The following is a 26,336-nucleotide window of genomic DNA, read 5'->3' on the forward strand; positions in this document are numbered from 1 at the left end:
TGTACAAAGACACAGACACACCTTCCAAACCAGTGTTCCGACACAGCAAACTAGTATTTAAAATTTTCCATCAGACAATTTTTGAGAAAGCTGAAGTCTCAGCCTCATCCTGAAGGAAAGTGAGGAATGTATTTTTCTTATATCTATATTAAAATCTGCATTTAAATTGTTTCCATTTAAGATATTAAAGGAAAAAACCCCAAAAAACGGCCAACACTTGGCAGAGAAAGGACTCTGTTTCATTTTGAGCAGCATAGATACCGTTTGCATTTTCCAAGGGGGGGGGGGGGGGGGATACAAAAAGTACCCCAAAATTCTTCATCCATATTCAGACATGGATAAGTTTAAAACAGACTGACACATGCAAATGGGGTTTTGGATATATATGTACCAAGGAAGTGATATGGAAAAAAAGAAAACAAAATTATTCTTCTAGAGATAAAATTGAAACTGCTCTAAAATTTCTGTCCTTCAAATTGTCACTACTTCTCTCACCATAAAACACAATCGAATAAATAGAAATATTGATTTCATTTTCTCTTTCCAACCTCACCTTTGCTGTTGCTTCTTTACTAGTAACAGCAGTGGCAGGATTCTAGCAGTGTAGCAGCTGTCTTCCACTACATATTGCCCCTGTTTCCATCATTCTTAGATATCAAGTCTCCCCTTCTCCTGTAATTACATCCCTTGCAACAGTTCCAGCCGATGCACTTGTAAACTGAAATCTGCTAAGATGTAACAGGCAGACTGCTCCAGTAACATTAATCCACCATGCAGAATGCAAACTTCCTCTTTATCTGAATTCTGAAGTGATTCTGGGACAGGACAGGTAGAAGCATTTGATACACCTTAAGATTTCTTTATTGACAAGTCTGGGTGAAACATTTTGCTCTATGGTTAAGGAACAGGAGTAACCTCCAAAGTTATCATCTAGTTTGAACTATTACTGAAGTCCACCTTGATACCAGACCCTGAGTCCCACCTTCATAGACTTCTGGTTCAACATTGACCAGTGGAAAGGAAAAAAGAATAAATCAAAATTTCAGTTTAAAAGAGTTAAAATTCAGATCAATGTTCATGGTATTTTATTAATATGCATTACACTTTAAGAAGGCAGTTTTATCACATGGTAACAATCTAAAATATACACAGCTGAAGGACATCAAGCTACTATATTGGACAATGCCCAAAAGTCCATAAGCAGCCAGACACAAGGAATCGCCAGAATGTATCCTGCATAGGAATATCCTGATATCAAGTGCGAATTTACACTCTCCAGCAGTTGAGTAAGAGTGTACACCAGTAAGCTAATTTTTTTTTTTAATGCAAAATACATTCTTTTTTTTCCTAAAATACTGTTTCATTTATGGATCAATAGGAAACTGCTTGGGAGGTGGTGGACAGGCACTTATCTGTCACAAAGTAATTTGGACAGATTACTGGAATTAGTGTATTCAAAGGCTTACTTCCTTTCAGGTGGCCCTTCTCTACCTTAAAATCAGCAAAATAAATTTTACTTACCAATTACGTCTTTCAGTTTTTACACACATGCAAGTGAAGTTTATACAATTTGTACATGCATGATAACTTCAGAATCAGCCTTGAACTCACCCTCTGCCCCGTGCCCCCAAATGACAGAAATATATTAATACTGTATTGTATGAAAATCTCCCAGATTTTGAATTTTGAGACATTTTCTTTCTGTCTAGGAACCTGCACGTAGCCTTTGAGCTACCACTCCCTTCCATAAAGACCTTTTCCCTTGTCTGTACTTCTGACTGTGAGTCAGCACTTGTCACTTACTACAAAGCCACCATTATCTAGCTTTTACACAGTGCTCTCAAAGGAACTTAAGAGTGTTTTATAAAGGGTGTCAATATTGTTATTCCTCTTTAATGAGCGTGAAAATCAGGCACAGAATGCACCTCAGTAAAAGAACTGAAAAGCACCACGGAAAATGCAGTGGTTTTTGGGGGGAGGCATATCATTCTATTACACAGATACGCGTAAAATAAAACGACTCCAACTTTTTACCAAAGTAAAATGATTTCATAAAAGAGACATTTAAAATGTTATGAAATCATGAAAATGAAAATGTCATTTTAAGCTATCTGAAGACCAAAGCCAGACCAGAATGCAGAGACTTGCCTCCTCAGCGGGACATTTCGCCGGCAGATGACACTCACCCTTCCAGACCAACACAACCCACCCACTGAACACTGCATAGAATGGGAGGTGCAACCTCAAACACGTAGGTCTGGCCTGTCTGAAAGGTCACCTCTCTGTGTCTACAAAAGCCAAAACTCAACAGCACACTTGGACAGGAGCCACCAACCAAAGCTTCCATACTGTGCTTTCTATCGGGCTTCAGGAAAATCTGCTTCCTGCTCGCTCGCAGTCTGAAATAAGCTGAATTTGGTTAATTGATAGGCATGCAACAAAGGATATCTTTGGATGGCGTCAAGTACAAGTGTGTCTCAATATATTTCCTGTTGAAAAAAAAAATACAGTAACAGTACTGTAAAATCCCAGTCACTAGTTAAATGTTGAATTGCCTCGGGCCAAGCATAAGTGTGTCCAACTATTTGCAAGACAAATATGAGCCTAAAAACGAAAAATCTTGCTGTACAAGAAGGCTATACTAATACACATTGTGTTACTTTTAAAACCAGTTTTATAGAATGTAAGGCTATTTTACCTTTCACAAGGCTATTAACAATTGCATTTAAAATGAACAATAAGGTATTGACATTATTCTAGATTACTGGGAAAAAATGCCTTAGTTCAAAATGAATGCAGGAGGTAAGAAATAACTTACACTGTATTATTGACTAAGGGAAACTTACCTAAAGGAACCATCCAGATTTGCCCTATGAATGAAACTCAGTTTTGCATCAGCCCAGTAAAGTTTCTGCTCATCGAGATCTATCGTGAGTCCATTTGGCCAATAAATATCTGAATCGACAATTATTTTTCGCGTGCTGCTGTCCATTCCTGCCCGTTCTATTCTGGGTGTTTCCCCCCAGTCGGTCCAATACATGTACCTGAAAAAGCAAGTAGAGATGCACACAAATGAAATCACAACGCACACTAGGTAGCTTTAGGAACAGAAGGGGTAGCAGCTCTTTCCAAGGCCCCTAAGTGTACATACGGAGTGGTGTATGTACACAAATGTATATCCCCAAGACTTTAACATTAATGTAAATCAAACCACAGTTCCAGAAGGTGCAAAAAAAAAGTCCTTCATGAGAGCATCTCTCGGCAGCATTGCCTCTGCATATCTTTCAATGTTGGAAGCACCTGTCTGTCATAACTGACTATCATCCTTGCATGGCCAGTTACTACAAGTGTATAACCTAAATCACATTCTGAAGCAAATAATTACCTATCCAAGCAGGCAACAACCACAGCTGAACTTCCTTTTGCAAGTGTGTACACAGAAAAGAACAAAATCAAGTGCCCTGAAACTTGTTTCTGTCTATAAACTAATCATGAATCTGTGCAGACTTAGACTGACACTAGATTAAATTTTTGGGTGCTTTTTCCCCGTCCCATCCATGTCCCAGTTTCCCTGTCACTCCACCCACAGGCAATTTAAGTAGCCTGAATAGAGACATTCACAGCACTTCTCAATCAGAAAGGACCACTTCAAAGTGTGGCAAATTGCACAACGTCTGCATGAAGAGTGGAGACCGTACAGTCAGGGGAGAAATTGCCTGATTAGAAGAGGACAGTCAGTTCTCAAGTGGTAAACACCACCCAGCGTAATATATCCAGGTTGTAAATTCGGCATGGCATGGGTGCAAACACAACAGAGCCGACCTCTCGCATGGCTGCCTCAGGCCAGGCAGAGAAACGATTTTGCTTTCCCAACGCCAATACAGCCATTTCTGGCATGGTTTGTGTCAGGAAGTCTTTGACCTGAGTGAGGCATAAAACTAGGGGTCCGGGCACTGGACTCTCCACCACCCCAGGTTCATCACGCTATGTTAGATCAACAGCAGTGCTGGGTGGGCACCAGCTGGGTAAGTGCACTGAGCTACATCTAAAGCCTGCTACCACCAGAGCTCCAGCAAAGCAGGGTAAAGAGGCATCTATTCAGTCCTGTAGAGCCCATGCTTAGCCAGACATAATAACCTGGATTACCCCAGACCCTCAAATCCCCTGAAGAAGACAGCACTGGCTATGCAACCACACTAGGAACCACAAAGGAAGTAAAAGAACGTGCATGGTGAACACACATGGACGAAAAACGCTTCATGGTTTCTCTTATGAAAGAGATTGCCATCCACTTTGGGAACAAAGAGGGGACGACATTTGTAATTCATGTCACGTTCCTCAGCAGGATGTTCTCCCCTTCTCAACAAAAGATGCTCCTGTAAACTGCAGTAGTTCTGTAGCTGCTTCACATGCAGCTGGGGCCATCATGTCAGCCAAGAAGGAACAGGCAGCTCTACAGTCATCCCCAGCACGTCCCTCACAACTCACTTAGGTTTAAAATGCTCTGATATCCATGTACACACTGCACTCCAGTTCAGCCGTACCTCCAATTCCAGCTCAGTCACAGCACCTATTTAGACCATTCTGACCATAGCAGCATATATAATCAGTAGCATGTTTATCCCACTGAAGAGAGGAATATAGATAAAACATAGACAGACAGACAGACAGACAGAAATTACTCCCTTGTATCATAGTATTCATAACTTGAGTGAGGAACCAGGAGTTTTCCAGTTGAGATGGTAAAGCTTCCACACAGATGAGGCCTCAGGCTTCTGAGACAGCTCATCTTAGAATGGCTGCAGCGGACTCATGTCCCCAGATGCCATCTTGAAAACATCTCTGCTCCAGCAGCCAGGATGGACTGACTGCTCCTGAAGAAGCAGCAGCAGTAGCTGAGCTGCCCTAGTTCACACGACAGCCTACGAATGTAAATTGCCACTCATTTTGGTTTTCCTTAACAAGTCAGGCTGTAATTTGTGGCAGCTCAGACTGCGCGGGGAAGCAGCTATTGACAAACAACGGAAGTCAGAGAAAAGCAGACATCAAAGAAACTGTCTGTGCAATCAGCTGGTGAATCAGACTGTGAAGCTGATCCGGCAAAATACTTGTTTTCAGTCAGGTCAAATCAGTTCTCTAATCCAGCTCACCTGCACTAGCTTGAAGTATTCAAAGGACACCTTGAGCCACTTCTACAGGAATGAAGATAGATAAAAGATGGACTGAATTAAGAAATACCTGGCTATTAAAGGTGACTTTGGGCTATATCACATGGCTATGACCGTCCCACACTTACTCGCATATTGAAAAGTATAAATGCAGACTAAAAAGGAGCTTAGTCCAAAATCGAAAATCTCATTACAGTTATTTAAAAGCAAAATCAAAGGAGACAAAACTAGCTAAGTCCAATTAAACCTTAAAAGCAGGTTAAAAAAAAAGGACAAAAAAATCCCCAAAAATTACCCTTGAGCAAAATTTCTCTCCTCAAGCCTCCTATTAAAATTGCAGCCTGCCCTGAAGCTCAATACATTCAGATAAAGGGAAAAAAAGTCTGGAAGCCGAAGGGCCCTCATGGCTTTTCTATGATATTAAAGGAACTCAAGCTCAAGAGCCTCTCCCTGCAAAATCCCTGTTGTCTATTTTCATAGGTGACAGGTGTTTATCCTTGGCCACACAGAGACTGCTGGACAAAAGGAGTACTTTCAACTTCACACATTCATATGCCACAGGAAAATGACAGCCCTACATTTTTAGCTTGTTAATAGGTACCAAGCTCAATCCTCATCAATGCCTGCGTCACTCAAAGAAAGGTCTAAAACTACACAGTATTAGCCAAATAACCACACCGCAAGGGAAGGCTAGCAGGATGAAGATGCATTTAGACACCACATAGAACAATCTGAATGCAGGCAGCATTCTTTCAAAGGCACTTCTCTCCCAGTTGGACTTTTTTAACGCAACACGTAAAAGTTTATTATTACCCTGTCACCACCTCATCCTGATTGTAGGGTGTCTCTGCAATCCCTGAAGTATCATAAAGCTGATCTTCCTGGTGAACTTTTCAGAACATATTGAGTCCCTGCAGTAATCAAGCACTTCCTGAAGTAATGGTTTCGTTCCGGCCACGTGCTACAAAGCATCCCCGTGGTCCATCACAGGAAACCATGCCAAGCAATGGAATGGCAAAAGCAATTCTTGCCTCCATTTAACCTTCTCCCTTGGCCAACAGGTTTCCACCATTTTGGCAGGCAGCAGCTGTTATATGAAATTATAGGAAACCAGCTCTGGTCTGGGGATCTCTTAACACTTTAAGACCCTAAACTGGGAGTTTGGATATCACTGGGAGAAGAGATCAATTGTTCCTGCAGCAGGAGCGTGAGGCTCTGGTCTACGTACACCTAATTAAAACCGTGCTGCTGCCAAACGGAGTGGTTCCTCCTTCCCTGTTTCCTACCCCTGCTGCTGACATTAGCACCCTATAAGAAAAGAAAAAAAAAAAACCCAAACAACAAACAAACCCACTTTCAGTTACCTTAGCAAATGATCAGTCTGACCAACGGCCCCACAGCAGTAGTGCTTAAACAGAAGGAACAAATAAAGGCAGCAGCCCCACGGCAGCAACTCCTACGAAACCTCCCCAGGGAAAGAAGCATTACGCTCCAACTGCCCCCAGGTAAGTCACTCACAAATTAGGGCCTTGGACTCTACCACTAGTTAGGGCATTCTTCTTCATCCCTCTTTTCCCACTGCAACGCCTAGGCTGTTTTGACATTTTTTGGTCAACACAAGACACAACACAGCACTGGACATCACTCCGCTAGGCCACAAAATGCCATGGTTTAAATGCAGGCCTGTGTGGGATGGTCAAGAATGCACAAAGTGTCAGGCTTCCCCTTTTTTTATCCACCCCACTTTGAGTGACAAAGCTAGTTCAAACTGAATTAAGCACAGTGTCCTGGCTGAGACACCCTACATTGAGATTTGGCCAAAGACAGAAAATTTTGGGGCAAGTTATAAATCCTAGAGAAAAAAAAAAGCCATGGTCATTATGGAAAGAATGACACAAGCTCAGCTAAAGCAGCACTGCAAACTTAACTGGAACAGTTACACTACAAGATAAAAATTTGGGGGCAGAGTGGAGCTTTGTTGTTGTGACTCATTATCAAGAGAAAGCCAAAGGCTTCATATCCACCCTTGAAATAACTCATGTATCTGTTTAAGAAAATGAGTCTTCTGAAATCTGCTTGCATTAGCCAGGTTCACCAGAGAAAGAGCCACACAGGAAAAACAGTGGAGAAATTAAGTATTTTAGTAATGTCCAGTAGTAGCCATTACATCTTACACTTTGTATTGTCCAATGCCTCCACTGCACAGGATCAATTCTTACACAAACAGCAAATATTTTTGGTTGGGGCTTTATGGCGGGGAGGGGGAGAACATGGAAAAAAAATCGAAGTGGCTTCTCAGAGAAAAAAATCAGTCTGCACACCGTAACAGTTTGTGTGTGACGAAGTGATTTAAATCAAGGTGATTTGAATCTTAACTACTAGAGTTTAAACCTGTTAAGATTACATACTTCAGGAGCCTGGAGTGGTAATGGCACATTATTTCTGCAGGTGGGGGAAAAAAAAAAAGGCCTTTTCTTATTTAAAACATGCGCAATAGTCCACATTTCTTATTGACCCCAACAAAAACCAAGCACTTCAAAACTGTCTCGACATCACCAATGTTTCTGGGACAGATGATGGTTCAGGACTGATTTTTTTGTTTTTCAAATATAACCTTTTTTTGCTGGTGTCCAGCACCTTAACAATCCCTATCGTTTTAATTTCACTATTAAAAATTTGAATATTTAGCCCAAATAAGGTTTCAGGAGAATTCAGTAGACTATGCAAAGAATCTCAGTCCAGTAATACCTGAGCCATTAAACATTCCATGTTTTGGAAGCCTATTGAAAAGATATACACTGAATGATAATGAAGAGCCTAATGCACATATTTGGGTAGTTTTTATTTGGTTGATTCTGGTGGTGGTGTTTTTAAATGTAAATTACACAGTTTTAAATATCCCTGGACCAGGGCATACCACAACAACTGTACAGAGCTAAAAATATCAAAACCAGTATTTGGTATCTTAGTACATATTAGACTGATCACGTTGCAGCTATCACAAATCAATGATCTTAAAAAAATCCAACTAAACAGCACTAGAACAAAAAGCAGCCCTGGGACAAGCTCTTGGGTTACTTCGTTCCGTTCTTCAGAGACATTTAAGTGTCTTCTCCCTTACTGGGTTTTAACTCCAGACTTTCAAGGCAAAAACGAAGGAGGGGGCAGGGGGGAGAAGAGATTAACATCTAATAATAATTTTGAAATACTTGCACCAATTCTGTCCCTAAACTGAATTGCACTTTGCTGCACCAAAGAAAGCAGTATGAACAAAGCAGAGCAAAAGCCAAAACTTCATCAGGGAGAAGATGTAAATGTATATGTCCCTCTGAACACACAGTCCATCCAGTCCATCACCCAGCAGCCAGAAGCACCAGACTCAACAGCACTTGTAAAATTCAGTTACTGCTCTCCTGTAAGCACAGGAGCTGCAAGCTTGGCTACCAAGCTTTCTAGACAGAAGGCAATTAAACAAACCCAGTTCAACTGCAGGCAGAAAGTCACTGGGTTTTGGCACATACTTAATTACCACATTGAATCAGGGCTTAAATGGCGCTTCAGTACTATCAGAAGAATGGGACTGAAAGCCACCTTGCAAAAATAAACAGATTTTAAAGTTGGTAAACTGCACCACAGCAGTCTTTTTTTTTTTTTTCCCTGCCTGCTTAACTCATTTTGAAATTCCAGGTGCAGGAGCAAAAACAGGATGAAGACCAGATTTCCCCTCAGTTTTAAAGCTGCAGGTCATTTCTTACTTCCTGGTGCTTCACCTCTCTCACTATCATTTTTGCAAAGATTAGAAATGGCAGCCATGCCCTCAAAGAGCAGCTGATCAGCCATCTGAGCTGGAAGGTATCACGGACATAATAAAAAGCGGCCAACACTACCCAAATGTTTTTTCCACCTCCCAAAATGCTGTCTGGTTGCCAAACCTTACATAACCTGACACAAAAGGGGCCAGTTGTGCAGATGATATAAATCGGCACAAACTTCTCCAACTTCAACAATGTTCTCGAACTCACACAAGCCCAGGGGACAAAACAGGAGTTTACAGGAAATTACTATGAAGTCTAGATTCCTGCACATTTAAAACTTACTTCCCCATCCCACCTTTAGAATTACAAAAACTCAACTGCAGAATTAAATAACACCAATTGTTTACAGAAGGGAAAAGAATGGCTATCTCACATAGCATTAAGCTGCAAATTACTTAATAAAAGTAGCTCCCCCCCGCCAAGCACTGAATTTCGAGATCTGGATGTTCTTGACAAAAAACATTACATCAAAGCACAAAATATGCCACAGCAGGTAACCATCACAACTAGTCACACTGTACTCAAATACACATATTTAAAGGAAAGCAAACAAAACCCCCAAGAACCAACCTTCTCCACTACAGTTTTCCTACAATATCTTTTATTCTGACAGGTTTATCACATTACAATAGATAGGTTACACATACATATAATATACTATTTGGCAACCAAGAACAAAGAAGAAAAACATAATTGCCCAACAACTGATGGATGCTCAATTCTTATTGTAATGAAGTGCTTGCAAGGAAGAACACATCTTTCCCTGCTCACCCATACGGACAGGAGCAAGACACCCTCATGAATTCTCAAAGGCAAACAAGCACACATTCAATACAGCTGCAACAGCCTGTTAAAAAGTCGGGTTACATGACACCATGAAGCTGAAGAATCCTCAGACAGAGGGACTCAAGAAGACTTCCAAACACATTAAGCTACAGAAGGACATACTTGCAGGAAGGAGATACTTGCAACACTACTCAAGGGGGTTAGGAAGAGAATTTTCAACTTGGAATGCAATGTTACTGTGAATACCTCTCATACGCTGAGAAAACGAAACTGCACCGGTAGGATTTCAGGGGAAAAAAAGGACTTGCGCATGCCTTGCATGTTATGCACTTTCCCTCTAAAAGAATGTCCAGCATAGTCGTATGCAAAACTCTACAGAAAACAGAAAAACAACTGTAAGAAGATAAAATGAGCCCTCTAAGTGCTCCTCATGGTTACTAGGCAAGGTACAAGAGACAACACAATATAACTTTCTTCCCAGACATTTCTGAGATGAAGAAGTATTATACATATTATATATAAAGAAATTATTTCAGGCTGAAAGCAACTTAGCATTATACCACCACTCTAGGGTTGTCAGGAAAGTTGCAGAAAACAAGGTAGGGAAAAGACCTCATGAGGTAAGAAGCCCTGCACCAAAAAGGCTGCTTTTTCATAGAATCATTGAATTCCTGAGGTTGGAAGGGACCTCTGGAGATTGTCTACTGCAACCCCACCACTCAAGGCAGGGTCAACCAGAGCAGGTTACCCAGGACCTTGTCCAGTCAGGTTCTGAGTACCTTTAAGGTTGGAGACTCCACAACCTCTCTGGACAACCTGTTCCAGTGATTCATCACCACCCTCTCAGTAGAGAATTATTTTTTTTCATTTAAGTGGAACTTCCTCTACTTCAGTTTGTGCCTATTGCCTCTAGTCCTTCCACTGGATATCACTGAGAAGAGTCTGGCTCCATTGTCTTTACTCCTTCACACCACATAGTTATACACATCGATAAGATGCCCTGAGCCTTCTCTTCTCCAAGGTAAACAATCCCAACCCAAGCAGCCCCACCTTCTATGGTGGATGCTCCAATCCCTTAATCATCTTTGAGGCTCTTTGTTAGGCTCACACCAGCATGTCCACATTTCTCTCGTACTGAAGAACTCAGAACTGGACACAGTATTCCAGGGGTGGCCTCACTCAAGGGAGTGGGAGTAGAGTTCCCTCTACTCAAGGGAACGGCTCATCTCCCTCGATCTGCTGGCAACACTCCTTCTAACAAAGCCCAGGATGCTGTTGGCTTTCTTTGCAGCAAGGGCATATTGCTGGCTCATAGCCAGTCCACTGACCCCAGGTCCTCTTCTTTCACAAAACACGATTCATTTTAGGGAAAGGAAAAATAGTCCAAATCTCACTACATCCAACCCATTTCAAGACACACCGCAGTAACTCGAAAGTCAGGGGATCCTCCTATCAAAAGGTGCAGAATGAACTGTTGAACTCTCTCTCCATCAGCTTGTGAGATACCTCCCACCCTCTGCTATTTACAGGTAGACCCAATCATGACTTAATCTCTGATTTAACTACCTCTACCTAAAGTTAAGCCTAGATGTCTTCCTCTCTCCATAAGGAACATTGGATTAAAGCATGTCAGGACAATCCAAGAAATTATGTCTACACATTGCACTGGAGGACAGAGGTCCAGCAAACATGTTGAGCAACAATAATTCGGTTGTGCAACTAAGGTGTTGGTTGCTCTCTTACCCACAGATCTCACAACTGCCCTTAAACATTTAACTCAAGCCAATGCACTTTATCTATTTCAGCATGCTGATGCAGTTTAACTTGATGTTTGGGAAACAGTACACTCAAACGACAGCCAATAATTTGTCAAGCCATGCAATCTAAGCATGTTCATCTGCGCGCTTACAATTTTAAATGCAATTTAACCAACAAAATCCTGTTTAAGTACACGTTCAACAGGGTATGTGGAAAAATTCTTACTTCAGCCTATACTATTGCTTATTTCTACATGAAAAAATCAGAAACATGTTTTGAGTTAAACCAAAGTGACCCATTCATGACAAACAGAATAATGCCAGTCCAGCCAGACCAATATGTCGCATATGCCATGATTTCCACGCTGGCTCTACGCAGCTATGAACTACACCCATCAAGTCCTTCAAAGAGAACCCCAGCTTCCACCGTCTCTTTGGTCCCAGCGCCAGAGCTACAAGACCAAAGCTGCATTCCTGACTTCACCTGAGAAACCAATGCAACATACACTGGCACGGAGACAACCAAAGCCTGTTCCCTTAAAAAATCATGTTGAAATTAAAAAGATAAGAATATCATGATTCCAAACTACTTAAGAAGACTAAATGTGTGCAGGGCAAGGAAGCCTCAGTCTCCAGGGCTCAGGATATGAGGAATCACAGAACTTGTAGCAAAAAAAAAGAAGAGCGCTAACAGGGGAGTGAGTTCAATGGCGTTATTAAGGAAGTCTACACGTTTCCATCCCTTCCCCATGCAATTCCAGCTGCGGGGGTAGGCAAGGAATAAATCACTCTTTTTCTGGTATCTCTGAACAGGCGTCTCTGCTCTCAAATGAAGCAAATGGTCTTTGAACAACTTATGCCTTTCAGTCATATCTATGAGCAGGAAAAGGGAGAAATAAGCAAAAGAAACTGATGAAACATTTATGGAAGGGCTGTCACCATCAAGGTCATCCATCTGAAAATTAGAGTAAATAACACTTCCCACAAGAACTTCAAGTTGCTCATGCAGGAGACTATTCGCAGCTATTTGGTCACACAACAAATCAAAAGCTTCCCAACTCCCAGAAATTACAGCCATACCAAGACACTGGATATGACTCGTAACCAATTTCATGGTTGAGAACTTTTCTTACATTCTAAGAAAACAACTGTGCTATTCATATATTCATCATCATTATAGTGTTTCAAATAATTAACCAAAAGCTTGAAAATAATTTTATACTTGAAATTAATTACTAAATAGAGACACACAGGATAGAGAGATAGAAACTAATCTCCAGCTTTCAAGACAGCAATAATCATCTCACTCAAAAACGGGACATCTTCTGCATCTTAACTGAGTAGCCATGAGCGAAGGTAGGAGCTGCTAAAAGCATAATCTTTACTCATACCATGTTTGATTTTTTTCTTCTCCAGTATTTGCAACAGTCACAAGTTTTTATTCAGTATTCCCGCTCCTCTCAACTATTCCAAAGGAGGTAAGATCAGATGATACACTGATCATTTCAATCATAAAAACATTCCAGCATGCAGAGTCACTTAAGTCAAAATGTTCAAAGCTTCAGTCTACTGCAGCTCATACCGATCAGGCTCCAGCAGACAGATCCCAATGATTTCAACACAGAAAGCCAACACGCTTAACCTGAAGTACACAACATACTCTTGTGTGGGACCAAGGTCCTGGTGAATCAGCAGTAAACACCACTGCAGTTTTGCTTAAGTGCTGCTATAAACACAGTTGTGAGTTATGCAAGAACAGCTACAGGTCTGGTTCATGGGTTTGCTGTGACACTGAGCAAACAGTGGATTAATGACTAGGCACGTCTGAGGCTTTTGATTTTAGACTTTGAACTGAGAGCTTTCTAATCTTGATAGCCATCCCTTCTAAATCCATTTCTGAATATCCTACTTGTCATATACAGTCATCCAATCCTTTCCTTCCTTCAGTGTCAAATACACCTTAGGTCAATGACAGTCATTGCTTGCAGATTTTGGCTAATTTGCCATAAGCAACCTGAAGCAATGGTTAGGCTGAGCTATGGCACACATTTCCCTAACACTGTTCAGAACCTGCTTAGACTTGTTTTAACCTCTAAACTAATGACCATTCTGCAGAATGCCAAAACTGATGATTAACAGCTTTATCCTTTGTACTCAATAATTATTTTATTGCTGTTGTCTACTTTGCATCTTATTTCCTTCCCCGAAAGCCTCTGCTATTCCAAAAGGGGAAGACTGCTCCATAAATGAAGCCAGCTTCTGTGCTAGTCTGCTGGCACTGCCACTGCCCAACAGACCCACACCACGCCATGAAAAACATTTTAAGAACAAAAATGAGGGAGGAAATGTAGAAAGAGGTTGCAGCTTTCCTTCAGCCAGTCAAACCACTTCAAAGATCCTTGCTTTCCTCCTCCACAAACATCATTTCTGCAAACCCACCAGAGTGATCATGCCAGCTCAGGTATGGCCAACTCAACAACCCCAGTGATGACACCAAGTGAAGACTGCTGTTAACACACACAAAAAACCCCCACAAGACAGTATGGGTTTTTTGGAGGCAATCAATTTTTATTTTTCTTTAAAATAACCATTTCACAGATGGCTGATTCAGCTCTTTGTGCTTCAGAAACAGAGAGGGCAGAAACTTCTCAAGCAGTACTGTCTGCTGAATAAGCCACACCATAGAAAATGCAGCCCAAACTTGAACAGTAAGCTTGCTCCAGAAGATACCGCAGCAACCACCACTTAAGATTTATACTAACCAAAGCAGATGTTTCGAACACATTGTAGGTTCTAATAATGTGAACTAACTACTTCATTAAGCACTTAGCAGTGAAAATCAGGTATGAGGATTACAGATATGCTTCTCAGAATCAGAGCCCTGTGTTATAGGTTGAAAGTAGTAAGCCTTGAAATTTAGATTTAGAGGTTCTAGATTTAATGACCCTCGTCACACATATTTTAGGCTGTTCAGATCTAAGACCTTCCCTACAAGACTCATTTGTTTTGGCTATGCGTTCACACATTCTTTTGAAAATTTGTTTTCAGGAAACTGAAGTTTGCTTGCCTCAACACACAATAAGGACTTGCTTCTGAAATGCGTTCCTGCTTCACAGAATCACACAGAATCATAGAACGTCAGGGGTTGGAAGGGACCTATGGAGATCATCTAGTCCAACCCCCCTGCCAGGGCAGGACTACCTAGAGTAGGCCACACAGGAACACGTCCAGGCGGGTTTTGAATGTCTCCAGAGAAGGACACTCCACAAACTCTCTGGGCAGCTTATTCCGGTGCTCTGTCACCCCCACAGTGAAAAAGTTTTTCCTCATGTTAATGTGGAACCTCCTGTGCTCCAGCTTGCACCCGTTGCCCCTTGTCCTGTCATTGGCCATCACCGAGAAGAGCCCGGCTCCATCCTCCTGACACTTGCCCTTTACGTATTTATAAACACTGATGAGGTCACTCCTCAGTCTCCTCTGCTTCCTCACACAATGTTCATGATATCTTGATTCTTTTCACTGCGTTGCACAGAATTGAACCTATCTCTTCAGTTGGGCTTGAATAAAATCTTTATGTGCACAAACAAGTTTTGTTAGAAGTTGCTGTCCTGAAACACAGAAATAATTATGCAAAATTGCAAATTCAAACTTAACAAAACACCAACACTACTGAATCTTCCATCAGCAGTCCACCTAGCAAGAATGTATATAAATGCCAATGTTCTCCAAAACAGTGTCAAAAATTTTAGCCTAATATCTTCCATTAAATAAACTCACCTTCACACAACCTACATCTGGGTTATGGGATCTGGATGTTCAGAACAAAATGTCAATTTGCAGTAAAATGTTTTGTACTCTCCTCTGTCTGCCTAGTTTATCCTTAATTTCAGGAAAGCAGAATAATTGGTTTATCACATGTTCTGCCTCCTTTGATTCCTAGAATACATAGTGGATCCAGCAAGAAAGCTTTAAGGTGTATGGGAAAGAATGTTGTGTTACATATTAAGCAGCTGCCTGTTAATTATGAAACTGTCTCAGAGCATCAGAAAATCCTGTACAATTAACAATTTTCACAAGCTCTGGGAAGAGAAGAGACCCGCAGATGATCTGCAATAGTCTCTCACAGCATGCCTCAAAAGAAAGAAATTTTAGAAATGCTCCGAATGATTGCTGAGGAAGATAACGAGGGCATCTCTCTTTTTCGAGTTATAACCTTCAGATAAACATTGCCTTTAAAGAAGGAAGGTAGGTTAAGTGTGGAAACAATGAAGCTCTCTTTAAAAATGTCATTACACCAAAACCATTCAACTTACTATACAGCAAGCCTGCCAAAGCATCCAAAAAATCTTACTTTTGAATGTCAGCTGGAAATCACAGAAAAACAGGCTTCAAAAGGCGTCTCCAGAAGTCAACTAGTCCATCTCTCACACCCTAAGGTTTAGTCATTAGACCTTTAACATTCCTGAGAGATGATCACTGCATATTCAATATGCTTTCCTCTATTCTCTCAAACTAGTCTATGTCTTGAATAATCACACTTAAAATGGAATAAAACCTATTTATTAGGCAAACACCACACTGGGCATAACATCCCACTGTGAACACCACAACATGAAATGGAGTCCTCCACCCATCTCTGCAGAACAGCCTCACTAAACCTAAAGGAGAAGAGAAGGTGTCACCAATCTGCACGAAGGCATATTATTTTGTCAACAGAAGGAAATTGGATTTGCTTGACACACAGCATTCGTGACAAATCCATGTCTGGGTATCAACAGTACTGGCTAAGCATTTACAAACTGCTTATTTGTCCCATTTTTCTTCTGGAAACTGAAGCTGACTGGCCTGTACCTAATGAAGTTTTCTTCCTCATTTTCTAAGCTCCCCTCCAACTTCTCTAGAAGAAACTGCTGAATGGCCAAAATCACATCTATGGGAATTCTTCCAGACTGAAAGCAAATGTCTATCCACTTTAAGACTCCAACAGCCAGTTTTAAGAATAGTCTAAGTTTCATCAGGTTTCAAGATCCAGGAAAAAACCTACAAACTTACTCAAGTGCTCTGATTAATTTTAGCACAAATTCTTACTCTTCTGTCAATCGTAGTAACTGCATTAGCCACCTGATCACAAAAACTTATTAACAAAAACACAAATGAAAAGGAACTAAATTGTTCTTTTTTTCTTACTGTCATGTACTTTCCTTCCCCAGAAAACACCAGGGAACAACTGATTCTAGCGGAACTGAAACCCAGAGCCTGCTCTGCCTAAATCAAATGTAATGCTCTCTACTTCACAGATGCATCTATGAAATATTTCAGACCTACCATGTCAAATGAAGTGGTTGTAAAAGTAAACTAAATTTGAATGTTTTATTCCACATATATATACGATATATGATTTTTTTTTTGTTTATGAAGTTTACTGTATTAGATAGTTATTTGGGCAAATCTGCCTTTAATTCAATAGGATCCTTGTGCAATACTGGATTTTGTCACTTCTACCCAGAACAGCAACTCTATGGAGGCTGATTTTAATACACCGCAGAGGGGATGAATCGGTTCATTATAAAGGAGACATGTATCTTCATAATACACTTTCACAGACCATTTATTTGTGTCGCTTTGTTGCACTGGATTAACAGACCAACCAAACAGGCTAACAATCAGAAATATCAGCCACAAGTTAAAACCAATAGAGGTGCTTCATATAAAGCTGCTGCTCCCAACGGAAAAAAAAAAACCAACCTGGAGCCTGAACTAATGCTCAGGACAGCAGCACTGGCAACCCAAGAACTGATCCGAGCAGAAGTCAGGAGAACTGTCATTCTCTCCTCACCTCAAGCAATTCTGTTGATTAATACCAGAAAGTCTGACCAGCTCACATTTAGACATTTATACTTTTGGCAAATTAATCTTGTTCCTTGTATTAGCCCATTCCACAGTAACTGTTCATACTTGCACACCTTCCCCGGAAGAGTAAATGCAAGTAGAGAAGTAGAGAAGTCCTCCAGGAAGGAAAGAATAGGCTACCACAGACCTATGGAAAGGCAAAAACAAGGTAAGGTACCCAATGTACACCAAAACGGTGTCTTCTGTTGTTACACTTACTGGATTTGGTGTATGTTTAAGAAATGCCACACATCTGTTCTGCACAAGCATTGCTGCAAAAACTGCCTTTCAAAGTCATGCAAAACTAACCATGCCTGCAACCCTCCTTCCCAACAAGGATCAGACCTGCAGAAGTGCTGCAACTTCACCATCAACACTGATGATTTTAAAAAATCTTTCCTTTCGACCCGTACCAACAATACTTTCTCTCCCAGTTGTTCTAATCCAGTTTTCATTAAAAAAAAAATAAATCTTGCATTTCCTATAGTATAGGAGCAGTATACCACCAGAAATCCACAGTTAGTCCCTTCTGTTTTTCAAAGCAGGCAAGTCAAAAAGCACGTAATACGGCATGAAATATATTGCCACAACCAGTATTTAAGCTACCTTGAAGAAAATAGCCAAAAGGCAAGGAACTGCATTCAGTTACGAGGTGTCAACCTGGCACTGATATTTCATGGAAAGTGCCATTCCACTCTCTCTGATCTACCTCCTTATAAAATACTCCATTTAACATCATATTCCCTCTCTAAATTATACTACTGAACTCTAGATCTAAAGTTAGTCTTCAGCATTAATTAATGATGTGTAGATAACCTGCTGTCAGGATACACACAGGATTCCTGCTAATTTATGTAATATACTTTCATGCACCAACTTGTATGGGAAGAATTCCTTTGACCTACAGCCATCCGTAGTGAAGTCAGGATTAAGAGGACAAGGTCCCCTGTGGAAAAGTCCTTTGGTCCAACAAAGTCACTCCACTTTCCCTTTTACTGATTATGGCTGTACCTTTCTACCAGTTATCTGAAGGATACAGGCAGCTCCAGCATTCGATGTGTCAACAAAATTAGCGGTTTTGTCTCTTTGGGTACACAGTTTCATTTAGTACTTGTACCTCTTTTACTCATTAATCATAAATGTACCCAGAACTCCTTACATCCATCTGGGAAGCCTTATGCAGGAACCACTGCAACAACCTAACGAAGTTCCAGTGTGTAGCGTGGCAGCTGCTGACATGGCAATCTTAAGTTGCCCTCTGTTGCTTAGTTCCAATTTTCACTTCTTATACACCTGAAGAAGGTGGTTTCTCAAGAGACTGTCTGTCTCCACGTGCAGGATACAAACCACAAACCACTTTACATTTGTGGTTTATCCTAAGCCCTTGTATTAACTCAGCATCTCCTTGCAAAGAGACCGGACTCGGTGAAATACCAGTTGACGCCAGATTGTCTTACAGAGGAGAAACCTACCTACATGTACTGTGCAGCAGAGGAAGATAAAGTGATCTCTGAGAAAGAATTGTGCAAACAGCAGCAGGTTAATGGCAAACCACCTCACTTCTCTTTTCCCCTTATCCCAGGACTCCACCTAGCACAGGAGATCTTCAAGCATCACTGCCACAAATGCGGGGCCCAAACTGGAGACAGTTTGTTATATAAACAGCACACGTGAAATGTGGGGGAGCATTGAAGAGGGAGGGAAGAGCCATACAGAAATACAAGTATTTTCAAGAGCACTCTAAGTGACACACCCAGCCTGCTCCCTTGTTACTTCCTAACCTGGTCACCTTACAGCACTGAGTGTCCCCAGTTTCACCTCAATTCTTTTACTTGCCAGCACAGACGTGGTTATTCAACAGCACCACAACCCCATTTTGTTTACCCTAGCATAGCAAGTGAGAATTCCTGTTTTGACTCATGCGGATTTACACACCTTGCTGTCTAGATACATCAAAGAGACAGTACATAGCAGATAGAAGTTAACTTACCAGACAAGATAACTGAAAAAATAACAATAAAAAAGAATGGGAAAATTAATTACTTTTCAGAAGTGCAACGGAATAAGTTAGGCAATCATACAAGTTGAATATTTGGCTTGGCACCTAAGAACAGATTTTCTTTTTGACTCTATGTTGGGGCTGTCATTTCTTGACACAAAGTATTTAAGCTCAAACATATGTTCAGCTACAGATTTTGAGAAAAATATCTTAGGAAAATGTAAACTGAAACAAAAGGTTATGTTTCTTTTTCAGAACCAAAAAATGAACACAAATCACCACTATCCATTTAAGCATTTAAGTCAGATTAATTAATATTTACCCATGAGCAGGATCCAAAGCTATTGCCCTGGGTTGATCAAGGTCTTGCCAGAAGAGGACTTTTCTAGATGTTCCATTGAGATTAGCTACTTCTATCCTATTGGTTTCTGAATCCGTCCAGTAAAGTTTCTTCCCAATCCAATCACATGCCAGGCCATCCGGGGAAACCAGACCAGAAATGATGACATTCTGCACCACATTCCCAGTTTGGTTAATGTAAGTTTGCTTGATGGCTTCTTCACTCACATCTGTCCAGAAAACGATGCCTTGCGAATACTGGAAGTCAACCGCAGCAGCATCCTCTAAACCACTGACTACCACAGTGGACTCCAGCTTCGTGCCTCCAGCATCCACAAGTCGAACATCCCGCCGGTTGGCAAAAAGCAGAAAGGGAGATGCTACAGAAGAAAAAAACCAAAACCAAAACATGTTAGTATTATTGGCATCTACAGATGTTAAAGCCCTTAGTATGAATATGGCAGAGGAGGACTTCTTTTCCCAGATCAGGGTGCTGGCAGTACAGTAGAAGGGGCGCCGAAGTTTCACATGACAGAAAAACGCACACTACCCAAAAACCTTTTCTTTCCACGTATCAGACAAAGGAGTAAAGACAGTGGGAAGAGGAGGTCCAATTCTGTACCTATACGATGTAGATAGTGTCTTCAACACTGTTAAGAGTTCAAACTGAGGCCGTTCAACAATACCTTCTGTCAATCCATAAACCTAGGTTTAGAACAAATTCACGGTTTAAAAGCTTGGTTCACCCACTTGAAGTAGTAACAACACACAGAAGGCAAGTTTTGATGCCTTTTAGTAGTTAGCTAACAGTACTAGACACAACACTCTGAAATGCTCCTACCAAGTGCCCTCCGAGATGGCAAAGACTGTGACAGAGGTTCAGAACTCCTGTCTTCTCCCCTGCACCACAATGAAGAGAAATTCAAGGAACAGTTTGAAGGAAGACTGCTGGCTCCTACGTTCATACACTATCATTTCACTTGATGTTGCTGCTTCCAGTGCGCATCCAGCAGAGGTCCAAACACTTGCCCCTCAACTCACAGAACCACACACAGAACAGAGCAGTGTATGTTATTTCATTTTCTATGGCTTCAAGCCTATGATATAAATACCACTAGTTTTGAATTCATGTTACTGGACATAATATTTGAGAGTTATCTCTTGATATTGTCTTTCAGATTCGATTCCTCCTGCACTTTGAAAAGACCACAGTTTGTGCGAGTTCTGAGCTGCAGGTCTGCTGTGCTATTGTATCTGCAGCCCTGCCACATTCGATTGCCTTTTTCGTGAACTCTACACACTTACTGGAGAGTGTGTGCCACTGCATGGGCCAAATGGAAATGCATCTCTGACAACAGCTCATCTATTTATATGCAGACCAAGGACCTCCATTAGAATCTACAACTCAGCTTCAGATGAATTAAAAACAGGCAGAAAAATTCAGCCTTTTTATTATTATTCTGCATGTCCTTTTTTTTTCTTCTCCAAGTCAGGAAAGAGATGGCTTTACTTTTCTTTTTGGAGGAAGCCTATGCTGATGAAGGTAGTAAGGAAAATTTAAATCAGCTGGTGGTTTTAAGTGAGGATCTTGGACAGCAAAGATACAGACAACTGTTATCATGAATATTTCACTGAAAATGTAGTATCTTTGTTTTCTACAATATTTAACTCAAGAAAGTTTATACAGCTTGAGGAGAATTATTTATTAAGAAATGAAAGTCTCAGTATCACTCCTATCTCATTTCCTAACTTGCCAAATCCTCCTCTCTGTCATCTTTAAAAACACTAGGAATAGAATCGTGAAAGCCTGACAGGTTAGTTACCAAAAAAAGAAGAAAAAATGTCTAGAATGCAAAGTGCTTGCTTTCTTCTCTGCACGTCATTGGTTCCCCATAACCATGTCTATTTTCAGTGGCACTGCACCAAACCACCTGAACACTCAGAAAGTTTGATGGTAGCGGGCTCTATTTAAGTCACAAGCTCTTTGGGGCAGACAACTTCTCCAGTTATGCAATTGCCTCAGAAAACCAGCCCCATATCCAGCCAAAGATCAAAGCTGTAAAAAGTCTATGCACAAATTTTTAAAAAATACTGTCCCAAAAGTGTTTTGAGGCATATGAACAGATGGATTTTCACCTAGACATTTCCATGCTGAAGCCATCACTAATGCTACAAGGAAAAAGGAACCTGAAATATCAAGTCAGCAGCAGAGGACCTCAACAGCTTCTTAACTAGAGACCAGACATGAACAATGTCTAATCCAATCAGTATCAATATTATCCCAGCTCCCCATCCCTTTCAAGAGATTTCTTCCCCACTGATGCACACAGTAGGGCAGCAGCATACAGCTAACACATTAACCACTGTGTTGTCTGTCACTTCTGTGCTTCAGAGTCGTCCTGATGGAAGTGCAGTCGCATTGTCTTGGCTATGAACACCCAGCAGGGAAATCACGCTGCCCTGCTTGCAACTGTGTTCAAATTTCATTGCATTTATCCACTGATGTAAACTGACTGATTATTGAAAATGGCCAGAGTTTATCCTTTTTAACAACAAATGAGTATTCAATTTCCTTTGGAAAGAAAAAAAAAAGAGGTAAGGCAGAACTCTGATTTTGGAAACCATATTCACTTCTCTGCTCCTCCCCACCAGCCTATTTTATTCAGACCAAATTTTATTAAAAAATGGTTGCAGACCCCTTTTAGAGCTGGTATGGAAAAAACCAAACCCACCAAAACCGAGTGACCAAAACAAGTAACTGGTTCTCAAGTGATTCTTGTCTGGAATGCTGCTGAAGAAACACAGGCTCTCCTAACTTTAAAAATAATACAGAAGTCAGAAAAGTGATTAAATGCCCTTTTCTGTGGCCTTGCATTTATCACACCAGGTCAGAATGTGATTGCTCACTGGCAGGCAAAGCTACCTCTCATAACTCTGCAGCTTCGACTAACTACAACTTCCAAGATGTCCCAAGTAAAGTGGACCTTTCCAAAATTCCATCATGGAACTTTCCAAATTTCCGACTATCCCAGTTAGTAAGCAGTAAATCTGAAAGAGGCAACCAAGAAAGCACATGCCTTTCTGGAAGGATGGCTGCATAGCATTTAGTTTCATAGAATTACAGAACTCAACTGTTCAGCAATTCAGAAGACATTTTCATACTCTATGTGATTAAAACGACCGGGTTTTTTTACGGCATTGGAAGGAGAAACAAAGCAAGCTCAAAAAGCAGCAAAACAAATGGCATTGACCAAAAACTTGATTTGCTGTATCATCAACAAACCTTCCTAGAGATCCAACATCATCCCACCAACACATGGTGCGAGTTTCTTCATTTTGAATCCCACATGTATGTAGAACCAAAGGTTCATTTCCGAGAATGTGCAGACCAATCTCCTTTCAAATTGTGCTGTCTTCTCAATCCTGAACTGGGCTTGAACATCCAGAACACTCTTATCCTTGCTGCATTTAATTCTTTACTGCACAACTCTTGACAAGGCAAACTGGAATGCCAGTTAACAGCATAACAGCAGTTTCTGAGGACAGGGATGGAGGGATGGGGAAGATCCAAAAAAAACAGTAACAATTTTGATTACCATTGACCTTCAAATGAGCTTGTCTGCTACACAACAAGACGCCATACCCCTTGCTTAAGAAGTTATTCCATGGTTAGAAAGTTAGGAGACTCTCAAAGGAACACTTTGTGTTTTGCTCTATTTTGATCAGCAATGCTCCCAACAACTGCAAATTGCTTGAAAAGGGAAACACCAACTTCTATTTTGAAAAGAGAAAAGAATAAACAGTAACAGGATGAATGATGAATCTGGAGGACAAACTGTTTATATGCAGTCTATTACCACCCAACTTTTTAATGTAACTACAGAAAAAAAAAATAATGCTGTATTCTTTTTCAGAAAGCTGTATCCTTATTCCGGTAAAATTAGAACAGTTCATATTTTTGCATAATAGGCAATATTTAAAACCTCTGTACATAGCTGGAGTCCACAATCCTTTGACAAAGCAAAAAAAAGAACCTGAAATCCCACAAATTATCAAATGAACTCTAAACAGATAACAGCCTAAACCGTAGAAAGTTACAGACTTCTTGCAGCAATTTACAATCTCATTTGGATCATGCAGTACCTGATCAACAACGCTTCATTCTAGAAAGACATATTATTTCTATTCAAAAACCTACCAATTTTCCAGTGGTTTTCTGCTAACTGGAAAACACACCCTTGACTGGATAATGGAGCTACCTACCCAGAGGCTTATTGCGAAAACAAAGCTTCTCATCAGTCTATTAACTGGAGAAAAGGAAACACTCCCGATCAAGTTGGCCAGGAATTAAGCATGGGTTCAAATTCCAGCTTTGCTTTTGATCTCCTGAATGCCTTTGGGCAAATCTTCTAATTCTTATCTTTGTTTAACTACTGAATTTTAATTGTTTTACCTGCATCAGGAAAGCTGTCCTGTGCAGACATAAAGTAAGACTGGAAGATTTGTACACTTTATGTATAATTCATTTGGTTGACTATTATAAACGGTATCAGCTTTAGCAAGTCTATCATAGTTCCCTTACCACCATCTCTATCGCATTCATAAGCCATACAAAAAGCATTTTTTTTCAACGCCCTGAGCCTTAGACTCCTCTGCACTTCATCACACATAAAAAGGCAGTAATAACCTTTCTTTTTCTCTGCCTTCCATCCATCTCTGTTAAAAACATAAAAGAAGTGTGGCAAGTCCACTGCTGTATCTACCTTCCAACAGAATAGGCCAGTGTGTTGCTTCTGAATTGTATCAGTGAATTCTGAATTGTTCTGGTGAAACACTGGCACAGGCTGCCCAGAGAGGTGATACATGCCCCACTCCTGGAAACAGGGGCTCTGAGCAACCTGATCTCGTTGAAGATGTCCCTGCTCACTGCAGGGGGCTGGACTAGATGGCCTTTAAAGGTCCCTTTGAGCTCAAACCATTCTACGCATTCAGCCATTAACTTTCATTTTTTGTTTTAATTGTATCAATCCCATCTAAAGCACTTAAGCTTTATGAAGTGCTTCAGGGGTACCTGTTAGCCCCAGCAAAGTGACGTGGGACCAACAACCAAAAACTGCACTATATGATCTTTGCTATTAGTTTCAGTAATAGTTCTGAAAATCAGTTTGATGAGGCTCAACTTATTTACATATTAAGATGATCATGAATTACAATCAACAGAGCATTTGTCATCAGTTGCTGGTTAGCTGCAAAGCTGCAACAGTTCTAAGACAAGCAAGAGAGTTTTAAGAAGTTGTATTTATACTACTGCTTCATGCTTGTTGACATTCCTACATTTTGTCTCCTTCCCATTAAAGCCAAAATAGAAAGACATGAGAATACTCGGGCACATCCATGATTCCTGCTCTTGAAAGCACCAGAAGTGCAGAACATGCACAAATCCTATGTATAGCCCAGGAGAAAAGCCTTACTTAACAAATCTTAAACCAGTTAACTAGGCTAAAGGTCATGGAAAGGTTTAACTGCACTTTTAAGAAAAGTGACTGAGGATCTTGGGAGCCTGGTACACAACATAAAATGAAGATCTCATTTTAATAAGCATACAAGCTAAAATAGCCATCCAAAATTACAGTATGTGCAACAACTTACATTTTAAATATTATTTCAATTCTTAACAGGACAAATGCATAGGGACCTCTGTGGTTAGGCCGTCTGTACTGCTGGACAGAGAATGGCATATAACTCTTGCAGCAGCCAACGTCCCAAACCACAAAAACATTCATTACCAAGGAACAAAAACACACACACACCCCTCCCCCCCTTGCCGCAGGCACACAAGATGGTAAAAAAACAAGCATGTCAAAACTTTTGCACCCAAGGGTGTACAGTCTTATGGAAACTCTTAAGATAGGATATGGAGTAAGCATGCCTCAGCTTTCTATACTTAAAAATAGCTGCCATGCAGAAACAAGACCATGTAGGTAGGGTCCTAGAGGAGAAACCAGTTCTACAGCATGAAGTGATGCCTCTTGTCCAGCTCTAACCCTTTGGGGGCATAAGGAGCCTTAGACCTTTGATGTGTAGCATAAGGCTCCTTTCCAACATTTAGGTAAGGAAATTATTCCACATGCTGTCACCCATTGCTGGGTTGTCATCCACATGCTGGGCATTATCCCCATTCTTCATGGCTTAGCTCAAGGAGAGAGACAGGAGCTGGTGGCAGCAGGAAGCTCACATGCCAGGATACACAGACACTACTGGAGCCGTCAAGGCACAAGAAAGAAGGTAAAAGGAGAGAGATTCAGGCACAGAAGAGAAAGGTTTCAGGAGTTTAGCCAAACTAATCAAGCAGAACTACAAAATCCAGTCTGACACCTTGCTAGGCAAGAAGGGAATGTGGGATGTACAAATCCCAGAGATACACGTAAGTTTATTTTACTCTTTTAACATGACTATTAGATATTTAGCAGAGGAAAAAAAAGTTTCTTTCTTAAATACTCTAAGCTCTGCATTCTGGACCCCCGTTCCTTTTCACTGGCAGCTACTGCTGCCGAGAATCTGAAATCATGAACTTCAAACGATA

The 26,336-nt window shown here is 40.8% G+C and overlaps 1 protein-coding gene across 3 annotated transcripts in view; it reads right to left on the reverse strand.

Moving 5' to 3' along the window:
- The window catches only part of LRP5 (LDL receptor related protein 5), a 174,229-nt gene that overhangs the window by 118,590 nt on the left and 29,303 nt on the right, over positions 1–26,336 (reverse strand). For 2 of the 3 annotated variants that reach the window (XM_086472460.1, XM_086472459.1), the window contains exon 1: positions 2,847–3,044. In XM_086472460.1, coding sequence (XP_086328586.1) covers positions 2,847–3,040 — 194 coding nt within the window. In that variant the 5' untranslated portion in view covers positions 3,041–3,044. Of the gene's footprint in view, positions 1–2,846; positions 3,045–19,736; positions 20,134–26,336 lie in introns of those variants that run through there. The other variant, XM_086472458.1, reaches the window with a different exon arrangement.

The sequence above is a fragment of the Leptosomus discolor genome, chromosome 12, assembly GCF_034619465.1.
Source record: "Leptosomus discolor isolate bLepDis1 chromosome 12, bLepDis1.hap2, whole genome shotgun sequence".
NCBI lineage: Eukaryota > Metazoa > Chordata > Aves > Leptosomiformes > Leptosomidae > Leptosomus > Leptosomus discolor.